This window comes from Peromyscus leucopus, chromosome 2, assembly GCF_004664715.2.
Source record: "Peromyscus leucopus breed LL Stock chromosome 2, UCI_PerLeu_2.1, whole genome shotgun sequence".
NCBI lineage: Eukaryota > Metazoa > Chordata > Mammalia > Rodentia > Cricetidae > Peromyscus > Peromyscus leucopus.
In genome coordinates this window covers 113,066,061-113,087,149 of record NC_051064.1, presented here as the reverse complement: position 1 = coordinate 113,087,149, position 21,089 = coordinate 113,066,061, and the positions used below count along the sequence as shown (strand labels likewise).

Genomic DNA, 21,089 nt, shown 5'->3' with positions numbered 1-21,089 from the left:
AACAGCAAATCAGGATTCCTTTCCTAGAATCCTCATCAGTGTTTGTCGTCACTTGTTTTCTTAATTTTAACTATCCTGAGTGAGGCAAAATGAAATCACAAAATAGTCTTAATTTGCATTTCCTGATTGCTAAGGATGTTGATCCTAGGTCTGAATCAACTATGGAAATCAGTGTGGAGAATTCTCAGAAAACCAAAAGTTGATCTGCTGTAAGACCTAGCTTGTTGGCATGTGTCCAGTAGACTCTGGACACATGTGGCCTGGAACTCAGAGAGATCTAGGCGGATCTCTGCCTCTGGAATGCTAGGATTAAAGGCGTGTGTGCCACCATTTTCTGGCCTCTATATGTAGTGGCTATTCTGTTCTCTGACCCCAGATAAGTTTATTAGGGTGCACAATATTTGGGGGGAACACAATATCACCACATGCAAAGAGTTTACATGGAGTTATGCCACACAAGGTGATAATGCTCCCCAAGAACCACAGACTTTCTTACAAAAACCCTAGTGTCAGGCTTAGGAAAGCTCACTTTGAGGTGTTAGGCAGGGGATTCCAACAAACTCCAGGCAATAGAGTCTACTACCATTCCTTTGGTTGCCTGCAAAAACCTGCAGGTAAGAGCCTACTCCTGAAGACACCACATACTTCAGACACAGGACCTGGAATAATCAAGCTGCAATGAAGATGGAAGCCTCCTTGAGGACTAATTCCCATAGTATCCAGAAGTGCTATGCAAGCTGCCAAAGGAGAAAAGCAACCAACAGTTCTAAAATAGTTCATAGTTGCAAAACCTATAAATTACAATTACAGGTCTGGCAGGCTATCTCCAATAATGACAACAGTGCCCCACTATAACTTTGGAGGCCACAAACAACTGTCTGATTGGATCTAAAGCCATTCCACAGGAGGGATTTCACACCCAGTAATATAAACCTACCAGACACCTGTAGCTAGCCAACTTAGATGAGAACCCACTACTGCCATTCTCTTAAAAGAATGTAATTCCTAAATGCATTCTGAATACTTATCTTTATACTCAGATAAGCAGAGCTCTCACCCCTATCAAAGAACCTCCTTTTTGTAAAAGACAGAGAATTTTACAGAAATCTCCAATTGGTTAAAATGCAGAGAATTGGGTGCCTAGCCCCAAAAGTACGTCTATAATGCAACCCCTATACGTAAGGCTCAGGGATCATTAAGGAAGAGGGGGTGGAAGAAAGAGTGTAAGAGTCAGACACCTGCTGTTAGATAACGTTTTCTAGACAAGTCAGGGATTCTGCACTCATGAAATCACAGCAATATGGTTGCTGACACAAGACCTGCATAATAACAACACACCAATGTGGACAGGAACATATACAAGGCCGTACCCCAGATGAAGAGTTATAGGCAATCAGTGGCTGCTGAGAGGAGAATCAGTCTTCTCCAGAGACACATCACCTGACAGGTTATCCAATCCCAAGTACTCAGTATTGAATACAAGTACATAATAAAAACAACACTAAAGGAGGTGGTCTTTGTGCATGCGTGCGTGCGAGCGAGCGTGCATGTAAGTAAGTAAGTAAAACAAAAGTAACTATAGAAACAGAGGTCATGAACTTGAGTAGTAGAAAGGAAGATATGGGAAGAATTGGAGGGAGGAAGGAGGGGTGAAAATTATGTAAATTTAGTACTTATGCATGAAATTCTAAAAAAAATTTAATCAAAGTTCACACGTAGGTAAGTATGGCTAGAGTAAAACAAACCATAAAGTCAAGATAGATGGCTGTGACTATATGGTAAAAACTATTATAATAAAAGTCAAGAAATAAATGAAAAAAGTCCTCTGAATTTCAAACCATATTACAAGGCTTAATATACAAAGAACTTTTACAAACTATTAAGTAAAAGATAAGCTTACCCAGTAGAAACTCAGGAACTCTGGACTGTCAGCTGTGGAGCCTGCATGGGACTAGACTGGGCCCTCTGCATGGGCAAAACAGTTCTGTAGCTTGGTCTGTTTTAGGGGACCCCTGACAATAGGAATAGGATCTATCCCTGGTGTATGAACTGGCTTTGAAGCCCATTGCCTATGGTGGGACACCTTGCACAGCCTTGATGCAGGTGGAGGGGCTTAGACTTGCCTTAGCTGAAAGTGCCAGGCTTTGCTAATACCCCATGGAAGGCCACACCTTTTTGGAGGAGGGGGTGGAGAGTGGACTAGGAGAGATGGCAGGGGGTGGGGGTGGGGGCAGGAGGAGGGATGAGGGGGAGATCTGTGGTGGGTATGTGGAATGAATAAAAAAATCTCTTAATAAAAAAGAAAGATAAGTTTACAGAAGCAGCTAAGTCTAAGACATATGTGATGGGGCTCAAAATAACTCATAATGAGCTAAATCCGATTTATTTTTTATTTTTAAAGATTTATTTATTTTATTATTTTATGGGTATCAGTGTTTATCTGAATGTATATGTCTGTGCACCATGTGTGTGCCTGGTCCCCACAGAGGTCAGAAGAGGGTGTCATATATCCTGGTACTGGAGTTACAAAAGGATATCAGCCACCATGGGGATGCTGGGAATTGAACCTCTGAAATTGCAACAAATGCTCTTACCACTGAGCCAATTCTCTAGCCCTGAGCTAAATCTCATTTAAAGCTATTCTAAGCACCATTTTTTTCAACTGTCAGATTAGTAAAGATTAAGGAAACAGTCACTTCTACTCACAGGTAATATCAAAGGAACTGGTAACATCTCTATCACTGGGAATGTGGCAGTATATATTAAAAATTACAAGTATATATATATATATATATACCCTCAAATTATGACTTTTATATCTGGGCATTTGATTAATAGATATGTTTGCATGGAAAATTATCAGTGTACAAAATTAAACACTCCAGGTTGATAATGGCATAATAATGATTACTACTCAAATTTTATCATAGTAATATACTGACATTTGAGATGGCTGAATAATAGTCCACTGAGTTGACATAAGTCTTACTGTGTTTCTGACAGTTCTGAACTAGGTATGTATTCTCAGTTTTAATCACTACAAAAGCATATATTAAATATCCTCAAGTATTTACTTAAGAAAAAGTCTGTGAAGCATGCTTATTGGGCAAGAGTATGCTAATATTAATGATTATTGATACATATTATAAAATTATTTTCTAAAAGGTTGGTATAATGCTTTTTAAGCACACTGAAGACATTTTAAACATGAAGGCAGACTACAGGCAATTTTAAGAAAACAGGATGTGATTTGTGGAGGACTAAACTGAAGAAAAAAAAAGCATTTCATATTTATTTGAAGCTTAAACTTTCTGTTGTGTCAATAAATTGCTAGCCAGAATTTAAAAATAAAACACACACACACGCAAAACCCTATATAATTTTTTTTTTTATTGTTTGGTGGTGTTAGGGAATGAATATAGACCTCCCATATCCTAGGAAATTGTAATACCCCTATTTTCTTACCCCCAAACTGTAACTTCTCAGTCGCTGTTATTTATAAACCAAATCTTGGTAAAAAAAGGCTTTGAGACCTGACAGTTTAATAACTGGGGAGTAGTTAAGCTATGGAGGACTGATTTGTAATTTTTTTTGGAGGGGAACAATAATTTTTTAAGTTGGTAATCAGTTTTTTCTTACCATTTTTAGCTGGAGCAATCTAAAAATACGTAATCTAAAAAATACAAAACCTGTAGTGTAGGCAACTCAAAAAAATTCTAGATTTTTGACTATCTTGGATTCTTAGACAACTCAATTGGTTGTCTATGCAAATATTCCCCAATACAAAAGTATTGTGAAATCAAACACTTTTCTTTCCCAGACATTTGCAATAAGTACCTCTTATCTAAGCTGGGTATGGTAACACATGCTTTTAATCAGGAGATAGAGGCAAGTAGATGTCTGAGTTCAAGGCCAACCTGATCTACAAAGTGAGTTCCAGGACAGCCAGGGCTACACAGAGAAATCATGTCTCAACTCCCTCCACACCCACCCCACACTCTATACAAAAAAAGAAAAGAAAGGAAAGGAAGAAAGAAAAAAGTACTGCATATCTGTAGTAAGAGAGAAGCTTAATTTTTCTTATAATGTAAATCACAGAATCTTAGTTGAAAGGAGTAATAGAATAATTCGATTTCTTCTCCCACAATGTAGAGAAGACTTCTTTTCCAGGGGCTACAGAAGAGAGTGGGTGAACATTAAATTCTACATAACATTTCTTCTTTGTATTGTTCTTCACTAGTCAATAAACAAAGGCCTAGTGGATATATGACATAACAATTTTTGTCTTAAGGACACTGAGAATATTTTGGCTTTTACTAATCAAAGTCTCCAAACAGTAGTCTGGTCTATGATTGGGGCTTGTATTTAATAATTTAGATTATGTGCTAAGGGGAAAATACAGAGAATGAGAGAATAAAATTTACAGTGCAAGGTGGTGCTCATAGACACCTACTAGGAAATAAATCTACTTTTTATCTACTTCTGTTCATAATGACTAATGCTTAACATGTATTTAGTAGATAGATGGGCCAATTCATGCCTCAGTAACCTTTATCTGTACTATGACAAGGTTAGAAATATAGCCTTCTTGTATTCGAACGATTTTTGAAATCTGTTTAATTTAAAAAGAGTATAAATTACAATGGTTTTCAGTGTTCCCCTGAGTTTCTACCTTTAGTAGGACCATGAAAATGAGTAGGTGTTGACTGACAAGTTTGTGATTCTAAACTTCCTTTTCTGATTTTTTTTTTAGCAAACTATGTAGTTTTTGTAAATTTACATTTTTAAAAATCACCCACTGACTTAGGAAAGCTGCAAAATATCCAAAAATTACGGTATTCTATTACATGTAGCAGTGTCTTATGGGAAAATCAAAGACAATGAAGACAGACAAGCTTGACACTGTCACTTATTAAGTGTCTCTTTGGACAACTTTCTGTGAGCATCTACTTTCTCATCTATATAAGGAAGACAATGACACCTAATTTCAGAATTAGTCTTAGATTATCAGTACTACTTCCCTCTTTCCTTTATGTGCTTCAGAGTCAAAGCCAGCTTCCCTTCCTCACCAATTAAAGATACACTTCCTAAAATAAGTTTCCTATTGTATAACTTCCAGCCATAAGACAATGTCCACCTGTGAGTAGACAACTGAAACTGTACCTGTATCTCCCATGCTCGTTTTTTTTTTTTTGTTCAACTGCCAGATTTGGAGATGTTATGATTTTATTATATAAAACATTTCAGCATTCTTTATTCCAGGACTGGTTAGTTTCTCTTAGAATAAATATATGAAATTTATACATAATTTCATATGTGAAAAGCAACATCACTCTAATGGATAAGAAATGTAGGAAAGTTAAGACTCTACACACAGGAAGAAAGTCTTTACAGTATACAAGATGAACACTGCAAAGTATTAGCACTTCTTCAGTCAATCATCAAACCTTTCAATCAATAATCCAGTGCAACCCAGCAGTTTGTAAGGGTTTACATCACTTGAGACAGCTGATGCTTGACAAGAGTGAACAGGCATGTCAACAATGCAGAATCTCTCTACAGTCTATATCTGCCATGTGTGCTACATCATCAAAAATTATTTAGGGACCATCTTACCTAAGCTCCCTAAAGAATTATCATTACTGAAAAAAGAATTAATTTAAAAACCTCTATTTTCTACAGGGGGTTAATATTTTAAATTTTCATTTGAAACAATTAGTCTTTTACAAAACAACAGTAGAAAACAGCTGTCTATTACTATCCTTACTGATTTTCAAATAGAAAGTTATTCAATAAAATTCATCCTTGAATTTAATGTCAGGAAATCTGGAGAGGCATTGTTAGGATTCCATACACAGGACATTCACTGCTAGAATTATTGAGCAGAATTTGGTATTGTACTAGAAAAGTTAAGTGAACCTAAGTGTTTATAAATATTCATCTATTTACCGTTGTTGGCTGGTTTTCATCTGATTTATTTTAACACTGTATTTAATATAACAATTACATTCATTTTTTTAAAGCAGGAAAACTGTAAATGACAAAAAAAGATACATAGAGAAGAGAAAATAAAGGGGCAAGAATGTCTTCCCAATATAAGCTAGCATCTTGGCGAATAGTGAATGCTTATTAATTAATATTTTGAGGAGATAAAAAAAATGTATAGAATAACTAGGATAGTAAAGGGGTGATAAAGAAATAACTATAATTTGAAATGTGTAAGTAGCTTGACTTTTAAAAGTAATACAGCAGACTCACTCTCAGTTCCCTGTAAAGTCTAGAACAGAGGCTTATAGGAATGATGTATGAATGCTAGTAGACTGCCAAGACCATGAGCATGCTAAGCTTGGACAATCTGGACTTCAAGAGGAGAAAACAAGGAGAAGCTTTAAGGGATCGTTTAGGATAAGATTCAGAAACACAGGCTAAGCTGAGTAAGTTCATCTATCACTGGGGAGAGTGGTCTCAAACACTTAACTACTTGCCTTTGTCCTCTGAACATTTTCATGTATGAGAGAAAAATCAAACACACACACACACACACACACACACACACACACACACACACACACACACACACACATATAACCAAATGCACTAAGCACTATATACCAGGCATTTAAAATTATTTATTTTGGGGTGCATGTGGTGTGGAATCAGTTCCAGAACAGGGACACCACCTATTAAGCATCTCACTGGCCTAAGGCATTTAAAAATTATTTAAAATTCATTGTAATTTAAAAAGGTTTCATATTGAGCATGTTTCCCTATACCCTCATAGTCCTCCTTCCTGCCCCTACTTCCTGTTAACTCCCTTTGTTCTCCAGTTTCACTTCTACTACCATGTCCTATAATACACAATTTTTATATATGTATATTAAAGCTAGGAATCACAAAAGAGAAAAAACATGTTATTTGTCTTTCTGAGAGTGGCTTATCTCACTCAATATGATTACCTCTAGTTGCTTCCAATTTCCTGCAAGCAACATAACTGTTCTTTTTAAGGCTGAAAAAACTTCCATTGTATATACAATGCCCTTTTTCTTTATGCACTCCTTTGATGTTGGAAACCTAGGTGGGTTATATAACTCTGTTATAGCAAAAAGTGCTGTCACAGACACTGATGTGACACCAACCCCATGAAGAGCTGACTTGGAGTCTGCTGATAAAAAGCCATATGGTGGCATCTATTCAGATATCTGAGAAAACTCCATACTCATATTCATAGTGCCTAGGCTAGTTTATATCTCTAGCAACAATATAGATGGTTTCGCTTTTGTTCATATCATGGTCAGCATTTCTTGTTTTCTCAATTACTGTCATTCTGACTTGAATAGGAAGAAATCTTTTTTTTTTTTTTTTTTTTTTTTTTTGGTTTTTCGAGACAGGGTTTCTCTGTGTAGCTTTGCGCCTTTCCTGGAGCTCACTTGGTAGCCCAGGCTGGCCTCGAACTCACAGAGATCCGCCTGCCTCTGCCTCCCAAGTGCTGGGATTAAAGGCGTGCGCCACCAACGCCTGGCCAAGAAATCTTAATGTATTTTCAATTTCCATTTCTCTGATGGGTAGTAAAGTTAGACATTTTTCTTACTATATTTCCTCCTTCCTTCCTTCCTTCCTTCCTTCCTTCCTTCCTTCCTTCCTTCCTTCCTTCCTTCCTTCCTTCCTTCCTTCCTTCCTTCCTTAGTGAGTGCGCATGTGCATGTGTGCGTGCATGCCATGCTGTGTGGATTGCTTACTGAATGACTTTCTGAACCTATACCATATACCACTGTTCTTAGCTGCTCAATGTGTGAGATAATAAACAGACTGTTTTCAGGTGCTTAGCTTATGGTAATTTGTGAAGGTCAGAGGACACAATGGAGTCAGCTTTCCTTCCAACTTCAGGTCACCAGGCTTATGCTGCAAGTATCCTCTACCTGATGAGCCATCCCACTGGCCCTCATATGTTTACTAGACATTTCTATGCCATTTTTGATAACTATTTATTGTCCCACTTATTGACTGGGGTGTTTATGTGTTGTTTAGTGTCTGTCCTCTGTTCTTTGTGCAGTATAGCCATTAATCCTCTGGCAGATGTGAAGCTGGCAAAATTTTCTCCTATAAGTTTGTCTTATAGGAAAATAAATTTGTCTCTTCACTAGAATAATGTTTCCTTTTCTGTATAGAAGTTTTTACATTTCACGTGTGTTGATTTATTTCCTTATTTCCTGAGCTACTTGAGTCTCATTGAGAGTCCTTGTCCATGTCTGTAGTTTGAAGTGTTTTACCTCTGAGTTTCAGAGTTTCATGTCTTACATTAAGGTCTTCTTGATCCATTTGGAGTAGATTACTGTACAGGGTAGAGATAACGATCTAGTTTCATTCTTTACATGTGGATATCCAGTTTTCTCACACCATTTTTTGAAGGGACAATATTTCTCTAGTAATTTTGGCATCTTTGTCAATAATCAGGTGACTGCTTGTATTAGTCAAAATTATTATTATTATTATTATTATTATTATTATTATTATTATTAGTGCATGCATGGTGGTGGTGGGTATGTGTGGAATACACATGTGTGGGAATCAGAGGACAAGTTTGTAGGGTTGATTCTCTCCTACTTTTATGTAGATTCTGCAAATTGAACTTCTGATTCCAGGTTTGCATATCAAATGCCTTTACCCACTGCACCATCCCATAGGCCCAGTTTTGTGGGTTTGTATCTCAGTCTTCTATTATACTCAATTAATTTGTATGTCTGTTTCTATGCCAGTACCATGCTATTTTGTTTACTATTATGCTAGACTTTTAAATTTATCATTTCATTTAATTCTAATAACAACTCTGAGGTGTATGGTTTAATCTCCACTTTACAATATGGAAACTGCATCATAATGAAGGTTTACACAAGTTGCTCAAGGTCTGTATAGTTACCTAATAGCATAGTCAGAATTTGAATTTGGTCGGATTAACCTCAAAACTCATCCATAATCTTAATCATCCTATACTCTTAGAACATCCAACAAATAATACTGAGCAGCACAATAAGATAAAAAGTGGAAAAAAAAAATGATAGACCACTGGCCCTTATTAAGTTTATACTATAGTGGAAGAGCTAGAGAATAAATGTGAAAATGTCCATAAGTAATGGCTTAATGTGGAAATAAGGGTGCTATGAAAGAAAATGCTGGGAAGGAAGGCCTTTTACAGATAGGTTTGTAAGACCTTTCTGGGCAGGAAACATTTAAAATGAGACTGCAAGGACGGAAAAACAGGATTATTTGTCTTTTTGTTGGCTTCTGTTTTCTTAAGCAACTGGGAGGGAGATTAGAGTGCAGCGTAATGTGTTTAGTAAATCAAGAGTATGAATACATATCTCACCCAGGTCAAAGAAATCTTGGTGTGCATAAATTCAGTAGAGATAAAAGAAGACTACTTTAGGTCAGGTGTGGGAGTGTATACCTTAGATCTCAGCGCTCAGGAGGCAGAGAAAGGAGAACTTCTGTGAGTTTGCACTGAGACAAGCCAGTATACACAGTGAGCTCCAAGACAGCTAGGACCACATAGTGAAACGCTGTCTTATAAACAAAACACCAGTTTAATGCTGAGACTATGCCAAGGAAAGGAAAATAATCTCTTCAGGATTCTCTAAACTGTGACTATAGACTGATGCAAAGCAGATAAAAGCAGTAGGAAACTTTTAAAAAAGTAAACAATAAAAATCTATCACTTTTCTCCTGGTATTCTAATGTTAACAATTTCAGAAATACAGGCATGTGTTGGAGGAAAGAAAATTGTTCCATAAATGAGTTACCTAAACACATTCCAGAGCATTAGAATTTTTCTGTAGGTAAGGGTACTATTTGGTAATTTAGGTCATTAAAATTGTTAGTCATTAATATTTGTCTATACAGACTGACAAGCAAACACTGCACAAAACATCAGAGAAACCAGTTTCCACATAATTTTATATGGTTGAATTAACATGGCTCTTTTATAACTTTGGTTGACTTGTTACCAGCATTTATAGAAGAGGAGACATGTACTACTCATTTAAATGATATAGAACCTATGATTCATAAAAACCCTTTAAAAACAACTATAAATAAAAGTAGATTAATAACAAAAGCAGGTGTGGTAGCACAAGCATTTAATCTCAGCACTCAGGAGGCAGAGGCAGGTAGATCTCGGTGAGTTCCAGGAGCACCAGGTGATGTATATAGCAAGTTCCTGGCCTGTAAGGGTTACACAGTAAGACCCCGTCTTAAAAAAAAAAAAAAAAAAAAAAAAAAAAAAGGTTTCATGGATGTAGCCTCTGACATTTCTAGGAGACAAAAACTTAATTTTCTTTTGGCTCTTACAATCATTCACAACCTCTTCTTTAATGATGCTTGAGCCTTAGGTGCAGGAATTATGCTGTAGATATCGCAGCTTAGGGATGAGGACCACACAATTTCTTGTTCTTTGTATTTTGATCAGTTGTGATGACTTCAATATCAATGGTCATCCCTGAGATCTATACACATAGATAACATGAGCAAGTTGTATTTATGTGCTTAGGAATGTGTGTGTGTGTGTATATGTGTGTGTGTGTGTGTGTTTATAACAATAAAGAAAAAGAGGTCATGAATTAGAGACAAAACAAGAGAAGGTGTATACAGAAGAATTGGAAGGAGGAAAGGGAAGATCATGTAAATATAATTTCAAAAATAAAAACTTATTAAAAATAAATTTAACAACAGCAACAAAGTTTAACAATGACAGAGAAGTTATGAAAAGAATTCATACATTTTCAACTTCAAGCAAGAAGGAAAGCAAAGAACATGGTGGGATATATGTATTTTAAAACACTAAATTTTAAATGTCTTTCAAATTTGTTTCAGTTGGTGATTCATGTTTTGAAATCTATATAAACAGTGGGTCAAGTAACTGACAGTAATATTTTATGACTATATATCCTCAAATATAAGATTGTAAGCCACTAGAGGTGACTATATGTAAGCATATACATATGGACAGCGATACAGAAGTACACTAGAAGGAGTCAAAGAATCAGAAAAAGATTTAACCACAGATCACAAAGGTGACAAAGCTTGGTGTCACACTTAGACTTCATGCATCTTGAAAAGGTGAAGATGCTTTCAATTCTGTATGTCTAAAACATTCAAAGCACATAATACTTAAGAGAAAGAACACACAGAACAACTGAGTAATAAGTTGCATGACAAAAGCAGGATTTGATACAAAACTTTTAAATTTAGTGATATGCTTTTATACTGGCATTTCAATAGTATTGTTTTTATACTGTTCTTTTCTAGCAAAAATTCTCATATAGACTGCCCATTGACAACTATGAGTTAAATGTACACTCCCTGAATATTATTAACTAGATCAATATGGAGGACAGATGGGCTTTCCTACCACAAATGTTTTTAGTCCAATACAATCATGTACCATCAGGCAGTTGTAATTGCAGGACCAGGAATTGGTGTGGGAAGTATTGAAAATGGAATTAAGAACGGCTTGTAAACTGGTAATTTTAAATTATTTCAAAGGATATTTTAAAAGATAATAAATTCTTACAGAGTAAAGAATGTACTGCACATGGTTTAACCATCATCTACATAGATAATGGCTTACTGTTAATAGTACGAGGCCATCACCTTTCACCCACTGCCCCTTTCCCTTCCCTTCAGTACTACTAAGAAACTACTCACAAGTGCACTCCTGGGCAATGCTGAGCAGTAATTATGACTTGCTGACAAAGAGATATGAACAATTACGGAGCCCATTTTGAAACCCTACACTAATAAAGTCATTAGATGCTGCCCTTGCCATGATCCTTCTAAAAGCTTCTGAAGTTACAAGAACACACGGCATTGTTTGCAGGGACAATTGCTGCTGGCAGAACGCAAACCTTGAGTTAAACCATGCTGCAAATTGATCTTGACATTCTGTTAAGACCGCCACTAAAAATCAAAAGCAGAGGAGAAAAGGAGAAAATGAGTGGGCAGGATGTAATCATGGAACAGGAGGGGTTCCTCCTCACCTTCTCTCCTCCCTCTTCACAAAACAAACCAGGGAGAAAATGACAAACTCTCCTGGTGTTTTGGAACCTTTATTTTAAAGCATTAATTAAGTCCTTGACCTGGGATGTTTAGGATGGCAATACACTTCCTTTAAAAGTACTGGAAGGAAAATGTTGCACAAAGGGAATAAAGCTGTTTAAGGAAAATTATATGGAAGTCCGGCATGACATCTCTCTGGAAGTCTTAGTACCCAGACCACAACACATTCATCTGTTTTATGAGACAGCTCTGCAGAATCCTTATTTGTTCCTAGGGAACCAGCTGGAAATTAACACTCCTCTTGTCTTTCACGCAGTCCTTGCACCTGGGCCATATTTGTTGGATTAAATGGAAGTATAGAGTTAGAGTAACATCGTCAGTTAGGCTTCAGCCAGGCATGAACCGCCGAGGAGTTTGGAATTAAGGATAAGCCACTGTGAATATGACTAATTACTGAGATGGAAAATACAGATGAAGACAACCCACTGATGATAAGTGCTTTAAGTCAATTAACTCTTGCCAAGATTAAGTAATGTGGAAAACTATCACCTGAGTATTAAGGCTAACAAGTACCTGTCATCGTAACAGCGGAAGTTCGCATGAACTTAAAATACCAAAGCCGAGGGCGGAAGTTCAAAAGCTAATATCCACAGGCAATGGAATCAAGTCTATGAACACTTGTATCAACTGTGCATACAAAATTTAATACATTGCTGTATGTGTTATATTGCTGTACGTATAACCTGGAACTATAAGAAATTCCTAGGTAACTTTTTGTAGTTACTTTCAACACTCTTTAGAATATAGTATACAATGCCTGATTTACTCCTTTGTGCAAAAACCTATGTAAGCAATTGTTCAATATTCATAGCTGTCAGACTATTTAGTTGGTACTACCCTAGTCAAGCTCAGTGTTTGATTTGAGTTTGCTATTATGAGATTTTGTACACCAGCATCTACACTTGCATTTCGAGTACTCCTGATGAGAAAAAGAGAAACATTAATCGACACAGATTCCTGGTTAATACTGTGCTTTGCCTGTGCCACAGTTGTGATGTGATCATCCTTAGTGAAGCAACTTCAGTCTAGAACTTACTCAAAGTGGATGTCCTTCATGCCACTATTCCCATGTACCAAATAGGTATCCAAATAGATTTAACAGAAGCAAGAAAAACTAATACTTACTGTGCTGGTGCTTTATATAATATTATTTATGGTAATTGGGTAGGGATCAAATGAAATGTACTTGGCCCTAGGATGTATCTCACCATATGGACAGTCCATCACTCTTGTCCTATAGATTTTTACGTTCATTAATGCTATCATCACTGCAGGAGGTTCAGTGCAATCTCAGAATGCTCCATTTTGAATGCCCAATTGCTTCTGGGGTATCAGAGACTTGGTAAAAGATGAGGAAAAAAATTCTGGAACCACTAGATGAATTCATCTAGGTTGGGAGTCAAGTCTTTTGCCAGATGGCCCAGGGGCACATGCGGCATAGGAGCATAGTGTATGACATTCTGGGGCCAGTAGAAAACAGTGTTAAGTTAGGGCATTTTTGTTGTTATTGTTCATTTTGTAAGGAAAGGAAGACTTTAGTTTTATTATTCCTATGAATGACATCAAGGGAAGATGATACAATTATAGACACAGCAGCATTATTCTAACTCATTATTTCTTAACAAACCTACAGGAGACTCTTTACTTATAACCAATATAGTACTTACTTTTCAAAAGGCATCGTGCAAAGCAATGAGATTATAGACCCAGCACCCCAGGGGGATGACAATCTATCAGGAAACACCACATAACAGAATAAATACTAGAAAGCCTAGGGATATTATGGGAACATATAGAAAGTGCATTAACTCACACTGAGGCAACAGGAATGGGGTGGGGACATGTAAAACTTCTTGATGGCGACATCTATTTTAAATTTTAAGTAATCATTCTTCCACAGCCAAGCATTAATTCACTAAGAATACTAAAAAGTTTTTTTTATTAGCTGACTCCATGATATTTTTCTGTTGTTACACATCTAAAGAGACAATTAATTTCTGATCTACTGACTAAGCATATGTCAATATTGGATTAAGTCACCAATAAAACTTTTCTAGATCTGTCTATCCCAGATGGGTGAAGTTAATTCTCAGCCTGGTTCATACCATCCACGTTTATATTAGCTGGTAGCTCCATCTCTATGTCTACAATTATCTCAGCCACTGACTCCATTCCAAATATTTAATTATGATGTTTTAAATAGTAGTACACTTTGGTAAATCTGCAAGCCAATAGGCTAGGAATGCTACTAACATGCCTATCTTTAAATCGAATGAGTAAAATTTGGGATTTTATTTTATCTTCTTGTGTATCATCTCATTCAAATCCTTCTGTGACCTACTGAGGTACAGCAACTCACAATAAAATTCACTTTTAAGTCCTTTGTACACATTTTATGTTAGAAATTACTTATTACATCTATCATATTAACTATGTTTTGAGGGATGATATGGTATTGCTGTGGGATGGTCTGTATGTCAAATTACTCTGATTGGTCAATAAATAAAACACTGATTGGTCAGTGGCTAGGCAGGAAGTATAGGCGGGACTAACAGAGAGGAGAAAAGAAAGAACAGGAAGGCGGAAGGAGACACTGCCAGCTGCTGCCATGACAAGCCGCATGTGAAGACGCCGGTAAGCCATGAGCCACGTGGCAAGGTATAGATTTATGGAAATGGATTAATTTAAGCTATAAGAACAGTTAGCAAGAAGCCTGCCACAGCCATACAGTTTATAAGCAATATAAGTCTCTGTGTTTACTTGATTGGGTCTGAGTGGCTGTGGGACTGGTGGGTGACAGAGATTCATCCTGACTGTGGGCCAGGCAGGAAAACTCCAGCTACATGGTATGTTGGTCAACATTTCATCTTCAGTTTCTTAGCATCAATTCTGATTCATATTAAACACTCAGTGGGTATTTACTCCTGTGAATAAACACACAGGAATACACATTTTTTTTAACTTATTTCTTAGGGGCTGCAGCTATGGCTCAGTGGTTAGGAGCAAGTGTTGCTCTTACAGAGGACCCACATTTGATTCCCAGCACCCAAATGGTGTCTCACAATCATCCATCACTCCACTTCCAAGTGATCCAACACTCTCTTCGAACTTCCATTGCCACCAGACACACCTTTGGTTCAGATATATGTAGGGAAACTATCCAAGCACATAAAATAAATTTAATAAAAGATTTTTAGATCTGTCTGGAACTTATGCATAAAATTTTCTTGTTTAGTATCATCTGGTCCTTTTTAATTCTTTCACTTATAGGTATATCTTATATTTCTATCAGGAATACTGGTCAAATGGACAGTTAAGAAATTATATCATCTAGCACTTCTGAAGATTACCAAGGGCTTTCTGCTTATTTCTGTAAGAAAGAATGATTCTACAAATCCAACTAGACTACAGCCAACAATACTACAAACTTTTCTAACTAAGAAAGCACATTTAAGTAAGAGTCCCTGAAATTATAAGCAACATTAGATGGAATTGGATATAGGTATTTATTGGTTAAATACTTACTAAATTTCTTTCTCAAAAATTTAAAAGGTATTTTGCTTAATAAAACAAATTTTCTAGGACATCACTATTAATAAGGGAGAAGGTAGACATTAATCAATACTACTAAAGTTTAGTTACTCAGTTTAGATTTGGAATGTTCAATGATCAATATAGAATTTATCACAATTCATTTTATAATGACATGGAGTGGTCTACCTATTTATTCAACTTGGGCAGTTATTTGCATCAGTTATTAGACCAGAGAAATCCAAATCAACACAAAAGATCTTATAGAATGTTTAATATTTCACTTCTTAGCTAGACATGGTGGTGTGAAGGGCAGAAAAATTAGGAAATTTAATTTATATTAGTAAGCGTTCCTCATATCAGTAAAAACCAAAGCGTTCACTTAGCTTAATAAATAACCTTCACTTACCCTCTACATAATCTAAGGTTCATAGTAAATTGTGACTGGAGGATTGACTCTTCTATGGGGCTTAATTATAATATTTCCTAAGTAATAAAGTATTTGATCAGCAAGTTCATTATCATCTTGGACATCAATATCCAGAGGTGTAACATCACTTTTAGTCCCAGGAAGCTACCAAGGAAGCACCTAGTCCAAAGAGTTCACAGGTTTAGGATTCTCTACATTCGTATGATTTGTCCAAATAGGACAGCTACATGTGAGACCAGAAAAACTACTATGAATTTATTTCCAAATATTCTATATCTATTCTAAAGAAATCACAGTTTAGGGCTGGCCTCAATTGGTAGCCTGCTTGCCAAGTGTTGTTTGAAGCTCTGGGTTCAACCCTCAGCACCACATACCAAGTTCGAGGTCAGTCTGTGCAAAGTAGCTAGAAGGCAGGAAAGCAGGAAGATAGGAAGGCAGGAAAGAAGACGGACAGGTGGGCAGGCAGATATAAATCTCAGAAGGAGACATACAGCATGAATCTACTTCCTGGGGAAAGCACTTTGTCTTTGCATATGTCAATGTCTCAATTCAGTTCACTAGTAATACACAACTGATGTCTGAACCCCTTTTAAAATGCAGCCCAGTGATCACTAAATATTAGTACAAGCAGTATTTAACTGAATTGAGAATGCAAGTTAGACATTTACCAGTCCCAGTTAAAAGAATCAAATGACTGATGCAATTATGTTTCCTGATAAACATCTTTGGATAAATGTGATATAAAATATCCAAGAAGGATCATGCAGCAGAAAGTCCAATTAAACAATTTTCTTTAAATGAATCTATGATAAGTAACAAGAAATATGTGGAAATAAATCAACCTAATTATCTCACAGTTTTATAGATCAAAGGAAATCTTTTGCTGTTTGGGAGATATGCTATTTTAATGAATTTTAATCTTACATTTATAAAATATGTATTTTTCAATTTGCCTCAACTAAGGATGAGACTGTTCAACAAAAGTAGCTATAGCAGTCTATTTACTACTTTCATATAGAGAAATGGAACACCTAAATTTAAAATTCATTTTAATATGTAATATGAACAGAAATAGCTTTTTGAGTAAGCACAATATTTTTTATTGCAATGTCCATTTGTAGTTTCTATCAATGTTTATTAAGCTGAGTTTCCAGATGTTTCTATATTCAGTCTTTAGTATCATTTCTTACTTCCATCACAATTAATAACAGACACCATGGTTTTAAAATGTGAATTGAAACTGCCTATCATCCTTCATTGTCAGTCCCGCAATTCACTGTGAAATAGTTAAACAGAGCCTTTATTTATTTTTTTAAGTGTCATAAGGAGTTAATAGGACACAGCTGTACTGGCTCTTTCTAATAAGCAGCTTCTGTCGCTTTGGTCACCACAGGTGTCTCTGTAACCTGCAAACTCTTATTACTAGTGTATCAAAGTTGTGCTACTTAACAGGCTTCTTTAGTAAAACATAACAAAGCAATTACATGGCTGTTGATTGCTAGTCATAAAAAAACCCTCAAACACTGTTTTTCAAAAGAAACTACACTGCAATTTTTTGTCATTGTAAAATAAAAGGAACTAAAGAATTAAATGGAGGACAGAACAAAATGACAGCAGGTAGCCAGCTGAACTTAGCCACTACAGATGGTTCAGAAATAGTGTTTCCTTCTCCACGAGCTGTGGATAAAAGAAAAGGAGGAGATTCCTTACTGCCAGTGAATGGCAAAAGATTTAGCCAAGTCTTCAGTCTATGTATTTTGCCTCATGAAAGACCTTCCATGCTGCATTTTTATCTGTTTTTGGCACTGCTTTTCATCACCTTTAACTGAGTGTGAATAATAACCTGATTTAATTTAAACAAATACAGGTGCTAAAGGTTCTTTATTTATGTATAACAGGGAACATTTCCAAGGCAGAACCAAGTCATCCTAGGAAATTTCCTAACCATTTGCTTAAAGAAATGAAGTATTAGGTGAAGAAATTGCTCCACCACTCTTTTGCCTCATAATTAAGGGGAGAACCATTTTTCTTTTCAGATTCACATTACATAAAATTAAGTCTGAATAATGACCAAAACTTCAGCCAGCTATAAAAATAACAAAAAGACAAATCAAATTATCCCAAATTGTTCTACAACTGCTTGTTAAGTAACCATGACAGGCTTGCTCTGAAGTGAATTTATTTAATCTTCCTCTCTGTTTAAAAGTCTGTGATTATGACTATATTAGCACACCCAAAGTAGCATCATGGAATGTTATGACCACATGTGTAATTAAACACAATGAAAATTATTTCAGGAAGGATACTGAAAGAGGCAGATTATGAAGAATTACTTATCATAGATATTATGATCAGCAAACTAAGTTTTATGCTGACAACTAGAAAAGGCTTTTTTCCCTCTCCTATGGAGAATATGGATGTCCTGCTGGCTATGTCCAAAAGAATGTGTGCAATAAAGCGATTAGATCAATTAGTACATGCTAGAGTAAAGCTATTACCAACTTCACTGAAGTAGTCCAGAATGTTCTGCCTTCTTCACTGATGTTATTTAAAAAATAAACTTATCACCAGGATAACTATTAGATTTGTTTTGCTTTTTTTTTCATTTTTTAAATTTATTTATTAAATTTAATTTTACTTATCAGCCATGGATTCCCTTGTTCTCCCCCCTCCCACCCCTTGCTTTGCTTTTTATGAACATAATAAAAACAGACTGTCTTTAAATAATCAACTTACCAGAAACATACTCTGCCTTATTGCAGATAAAAGATAAAAATATGTTTTTCTGTTTTTTGTTCTAGTTTTTGGTCTTACGAGGCAGGGCAAAATACTTTTTTATTTTCATGTTACTTTTTAATTTAAGAAGGGTTTTATAAAGTTAAAGTATATTTTCACATTTATAATAATTACATGTGTTAGCTATAATAGATTTTATCTAATAAAGTATAATGGAAGAGAATTTAATGCTGAGGCTGCAAAACATTTACAATGATAAGAAGTCAAATTCCCTGAGGACTATTTCTTTTCTTTTCTTTTCTTTCTTTCTTTCTTTCTTTTTTTTTTTATTAAATAAAAAACAGTATTACCTTGCTCTGTTGGCATCCTTTGTCAGATCCCAAGCCCAGGTTATAAAATTTTGACTCAGATAAGAAACAATAGATTCAGCACAAAGCATTTGTGAGCAGAACACGTTGGTTAGTACACTTTCATCATGGTGGAGGTAGATAGCAAGAAGCTTTCTCTGAAAAAGAGGAGAAAAGACCAATCAATTAAAATATCCACTAAAACAAGACCTCTTGAATTCAAGGGACAGTCAATCAGTGTCTATGAACAGCAAAGACAAAACTAAATGCTCTTCCCTAAGAGAGCACCTTATCATCAGCATTCCCAGAGCATCAGAGTATTAACACATTTTATCTCCTTACACTCTAAAGAGGTTAGAATGATTGTATATACTTTGGGAGACCACAATCTTGGGTTTCTGTTAACATGCACAAGCCTAATTTGAGCAGAAATTGCCACAGAACTATAATTTCTTTAAGTACAATGGACTTAACATTCTTCACATTTAATGCACACTGTATTATCTAAACTATTCACTAAGACAGCAAAATCCCTGAAAAGTCTATTTCTACTTGAAAGAGTCTAAAATGGACTTTTATTTTAGTTAAACTGATAATTTGAAACTTCTTAACATGTGTGTCTATTAAAGTCCTTATTTATGTGTGCGTAACATTTAATTGCCATTTGGAAAAAAAATGACAGAGAAACAGTTAGTCCATAAGAAATGACACCTGTTCTCTTAAAAGGGTCTTCTGTTGTAGTTGGACAGTCAATAAAATACCTGAAACTAAAACGTAAAATTCAACAAGACAATTTGTAGTATGTTAGCTTTAACAATGACAGCAACAGAAGGACCTAAATATTTGTTCACTAACTTCTTAGTGCTATCTTATAAAACAGCTGAGTTTAAGAACAGCCATAATTATCATGAAAAGGAAAGAACATTTTATGGTAGAGAAGACATAATAAAGAAGACATTCCTACTGATATAACTTTTTTTTTTTTTTTTTTTTTTTTGTGAAATTCTGCCAAAGAAAGATTTCAAAGAAGCTTGGGGATCTTTCTTTTCATATTAAATAAGGATGTAATGATAGTAAATGAAAACATGCTGTGTGGGATTCTCAACAAAAGGAGTGTCTAAACCGAAGAGTCAGGCTGAAGAAAGGCTAACAAAGTCTGATGCTTAGAACAATACTGATTAAAAACCCAGATTATAAAAATAATAGAAAAGTAAACATGAAAATACTTTCTTGAAAGCAAAATTTTGTACTAGATGAAAATAACTAGAGTAGAGAGAATAAGATTCCACAATCATCTATTATGAAAAGGATACACTCTTACTTTTGCAAATATTATTTACACAAATCTCTAGAATGTATCTGTAAAATAGGTATTCATAACCTCATTAGCCTATGAGGAAAGTCAAGTTTAGAAACAACTTATCTGAACTTCCAGCTAGCCAATAAGAAATTCAACTAGGACTAGAACCTAGATTGTCTGAATCCAAGTCTAGTGCTCTTTCTGCTACTAGAGGAGTAGCAGGGAAATTGGGCGCACTCTACAATCAAGACAGATGTAAGGTACTCATCTAACACAGAGATGGCATAATGTAGGTGATGTAAGGGAGCAGAGCCTCAGGGAAGCATGCAACTGCAATAAGGACAGGACTCCTGGCTATCAATGGCTTGGCTGATCCCACATGACTCTAGGTGTTAATTTTAGTTTTTCATTCAATAAGCATTTGTTGAAATTACCATTGTGTCAGACCAAGCAGGAAAAATAGACAATAAATGATCAACAGGAAAGACTAAGGGATTCTTCACCTTTGTAAAGGACTACAGATAACAGTAACTGTGCTTCTAGGAAGTTTGTAATCAGACACATTGTTGGAGAGATACTTATCTGGCAAATTCCACTCATCCTTAAAGGCTCAAGGCAAATGTTTCTGTGAAACCCT

General features: G+C 35.7%; 1 protein-coding gene across 1 annotated transcript in view; it reads right to left on the bottom strand.

Moving 5' to 3' along the window:
* The window catches only part of Faf1 (Fas associated factor 1), a 337,162-nt gene that overhangs the window by 96,150 nt on the left and 219,923 nt on the right, over positions 1–21,089 (bottom strand). The window contains exon 13 of the mRNA XM_028888986.2: positions 19,156–19,310. Within this exon, the coding sequence (XP_028744819.1) occupies positions 19,156–19,310 (155 nt within the window). The remainder of the gene's footprint in view (positions 1–19,155; positions 19,311–21,089) is intronic.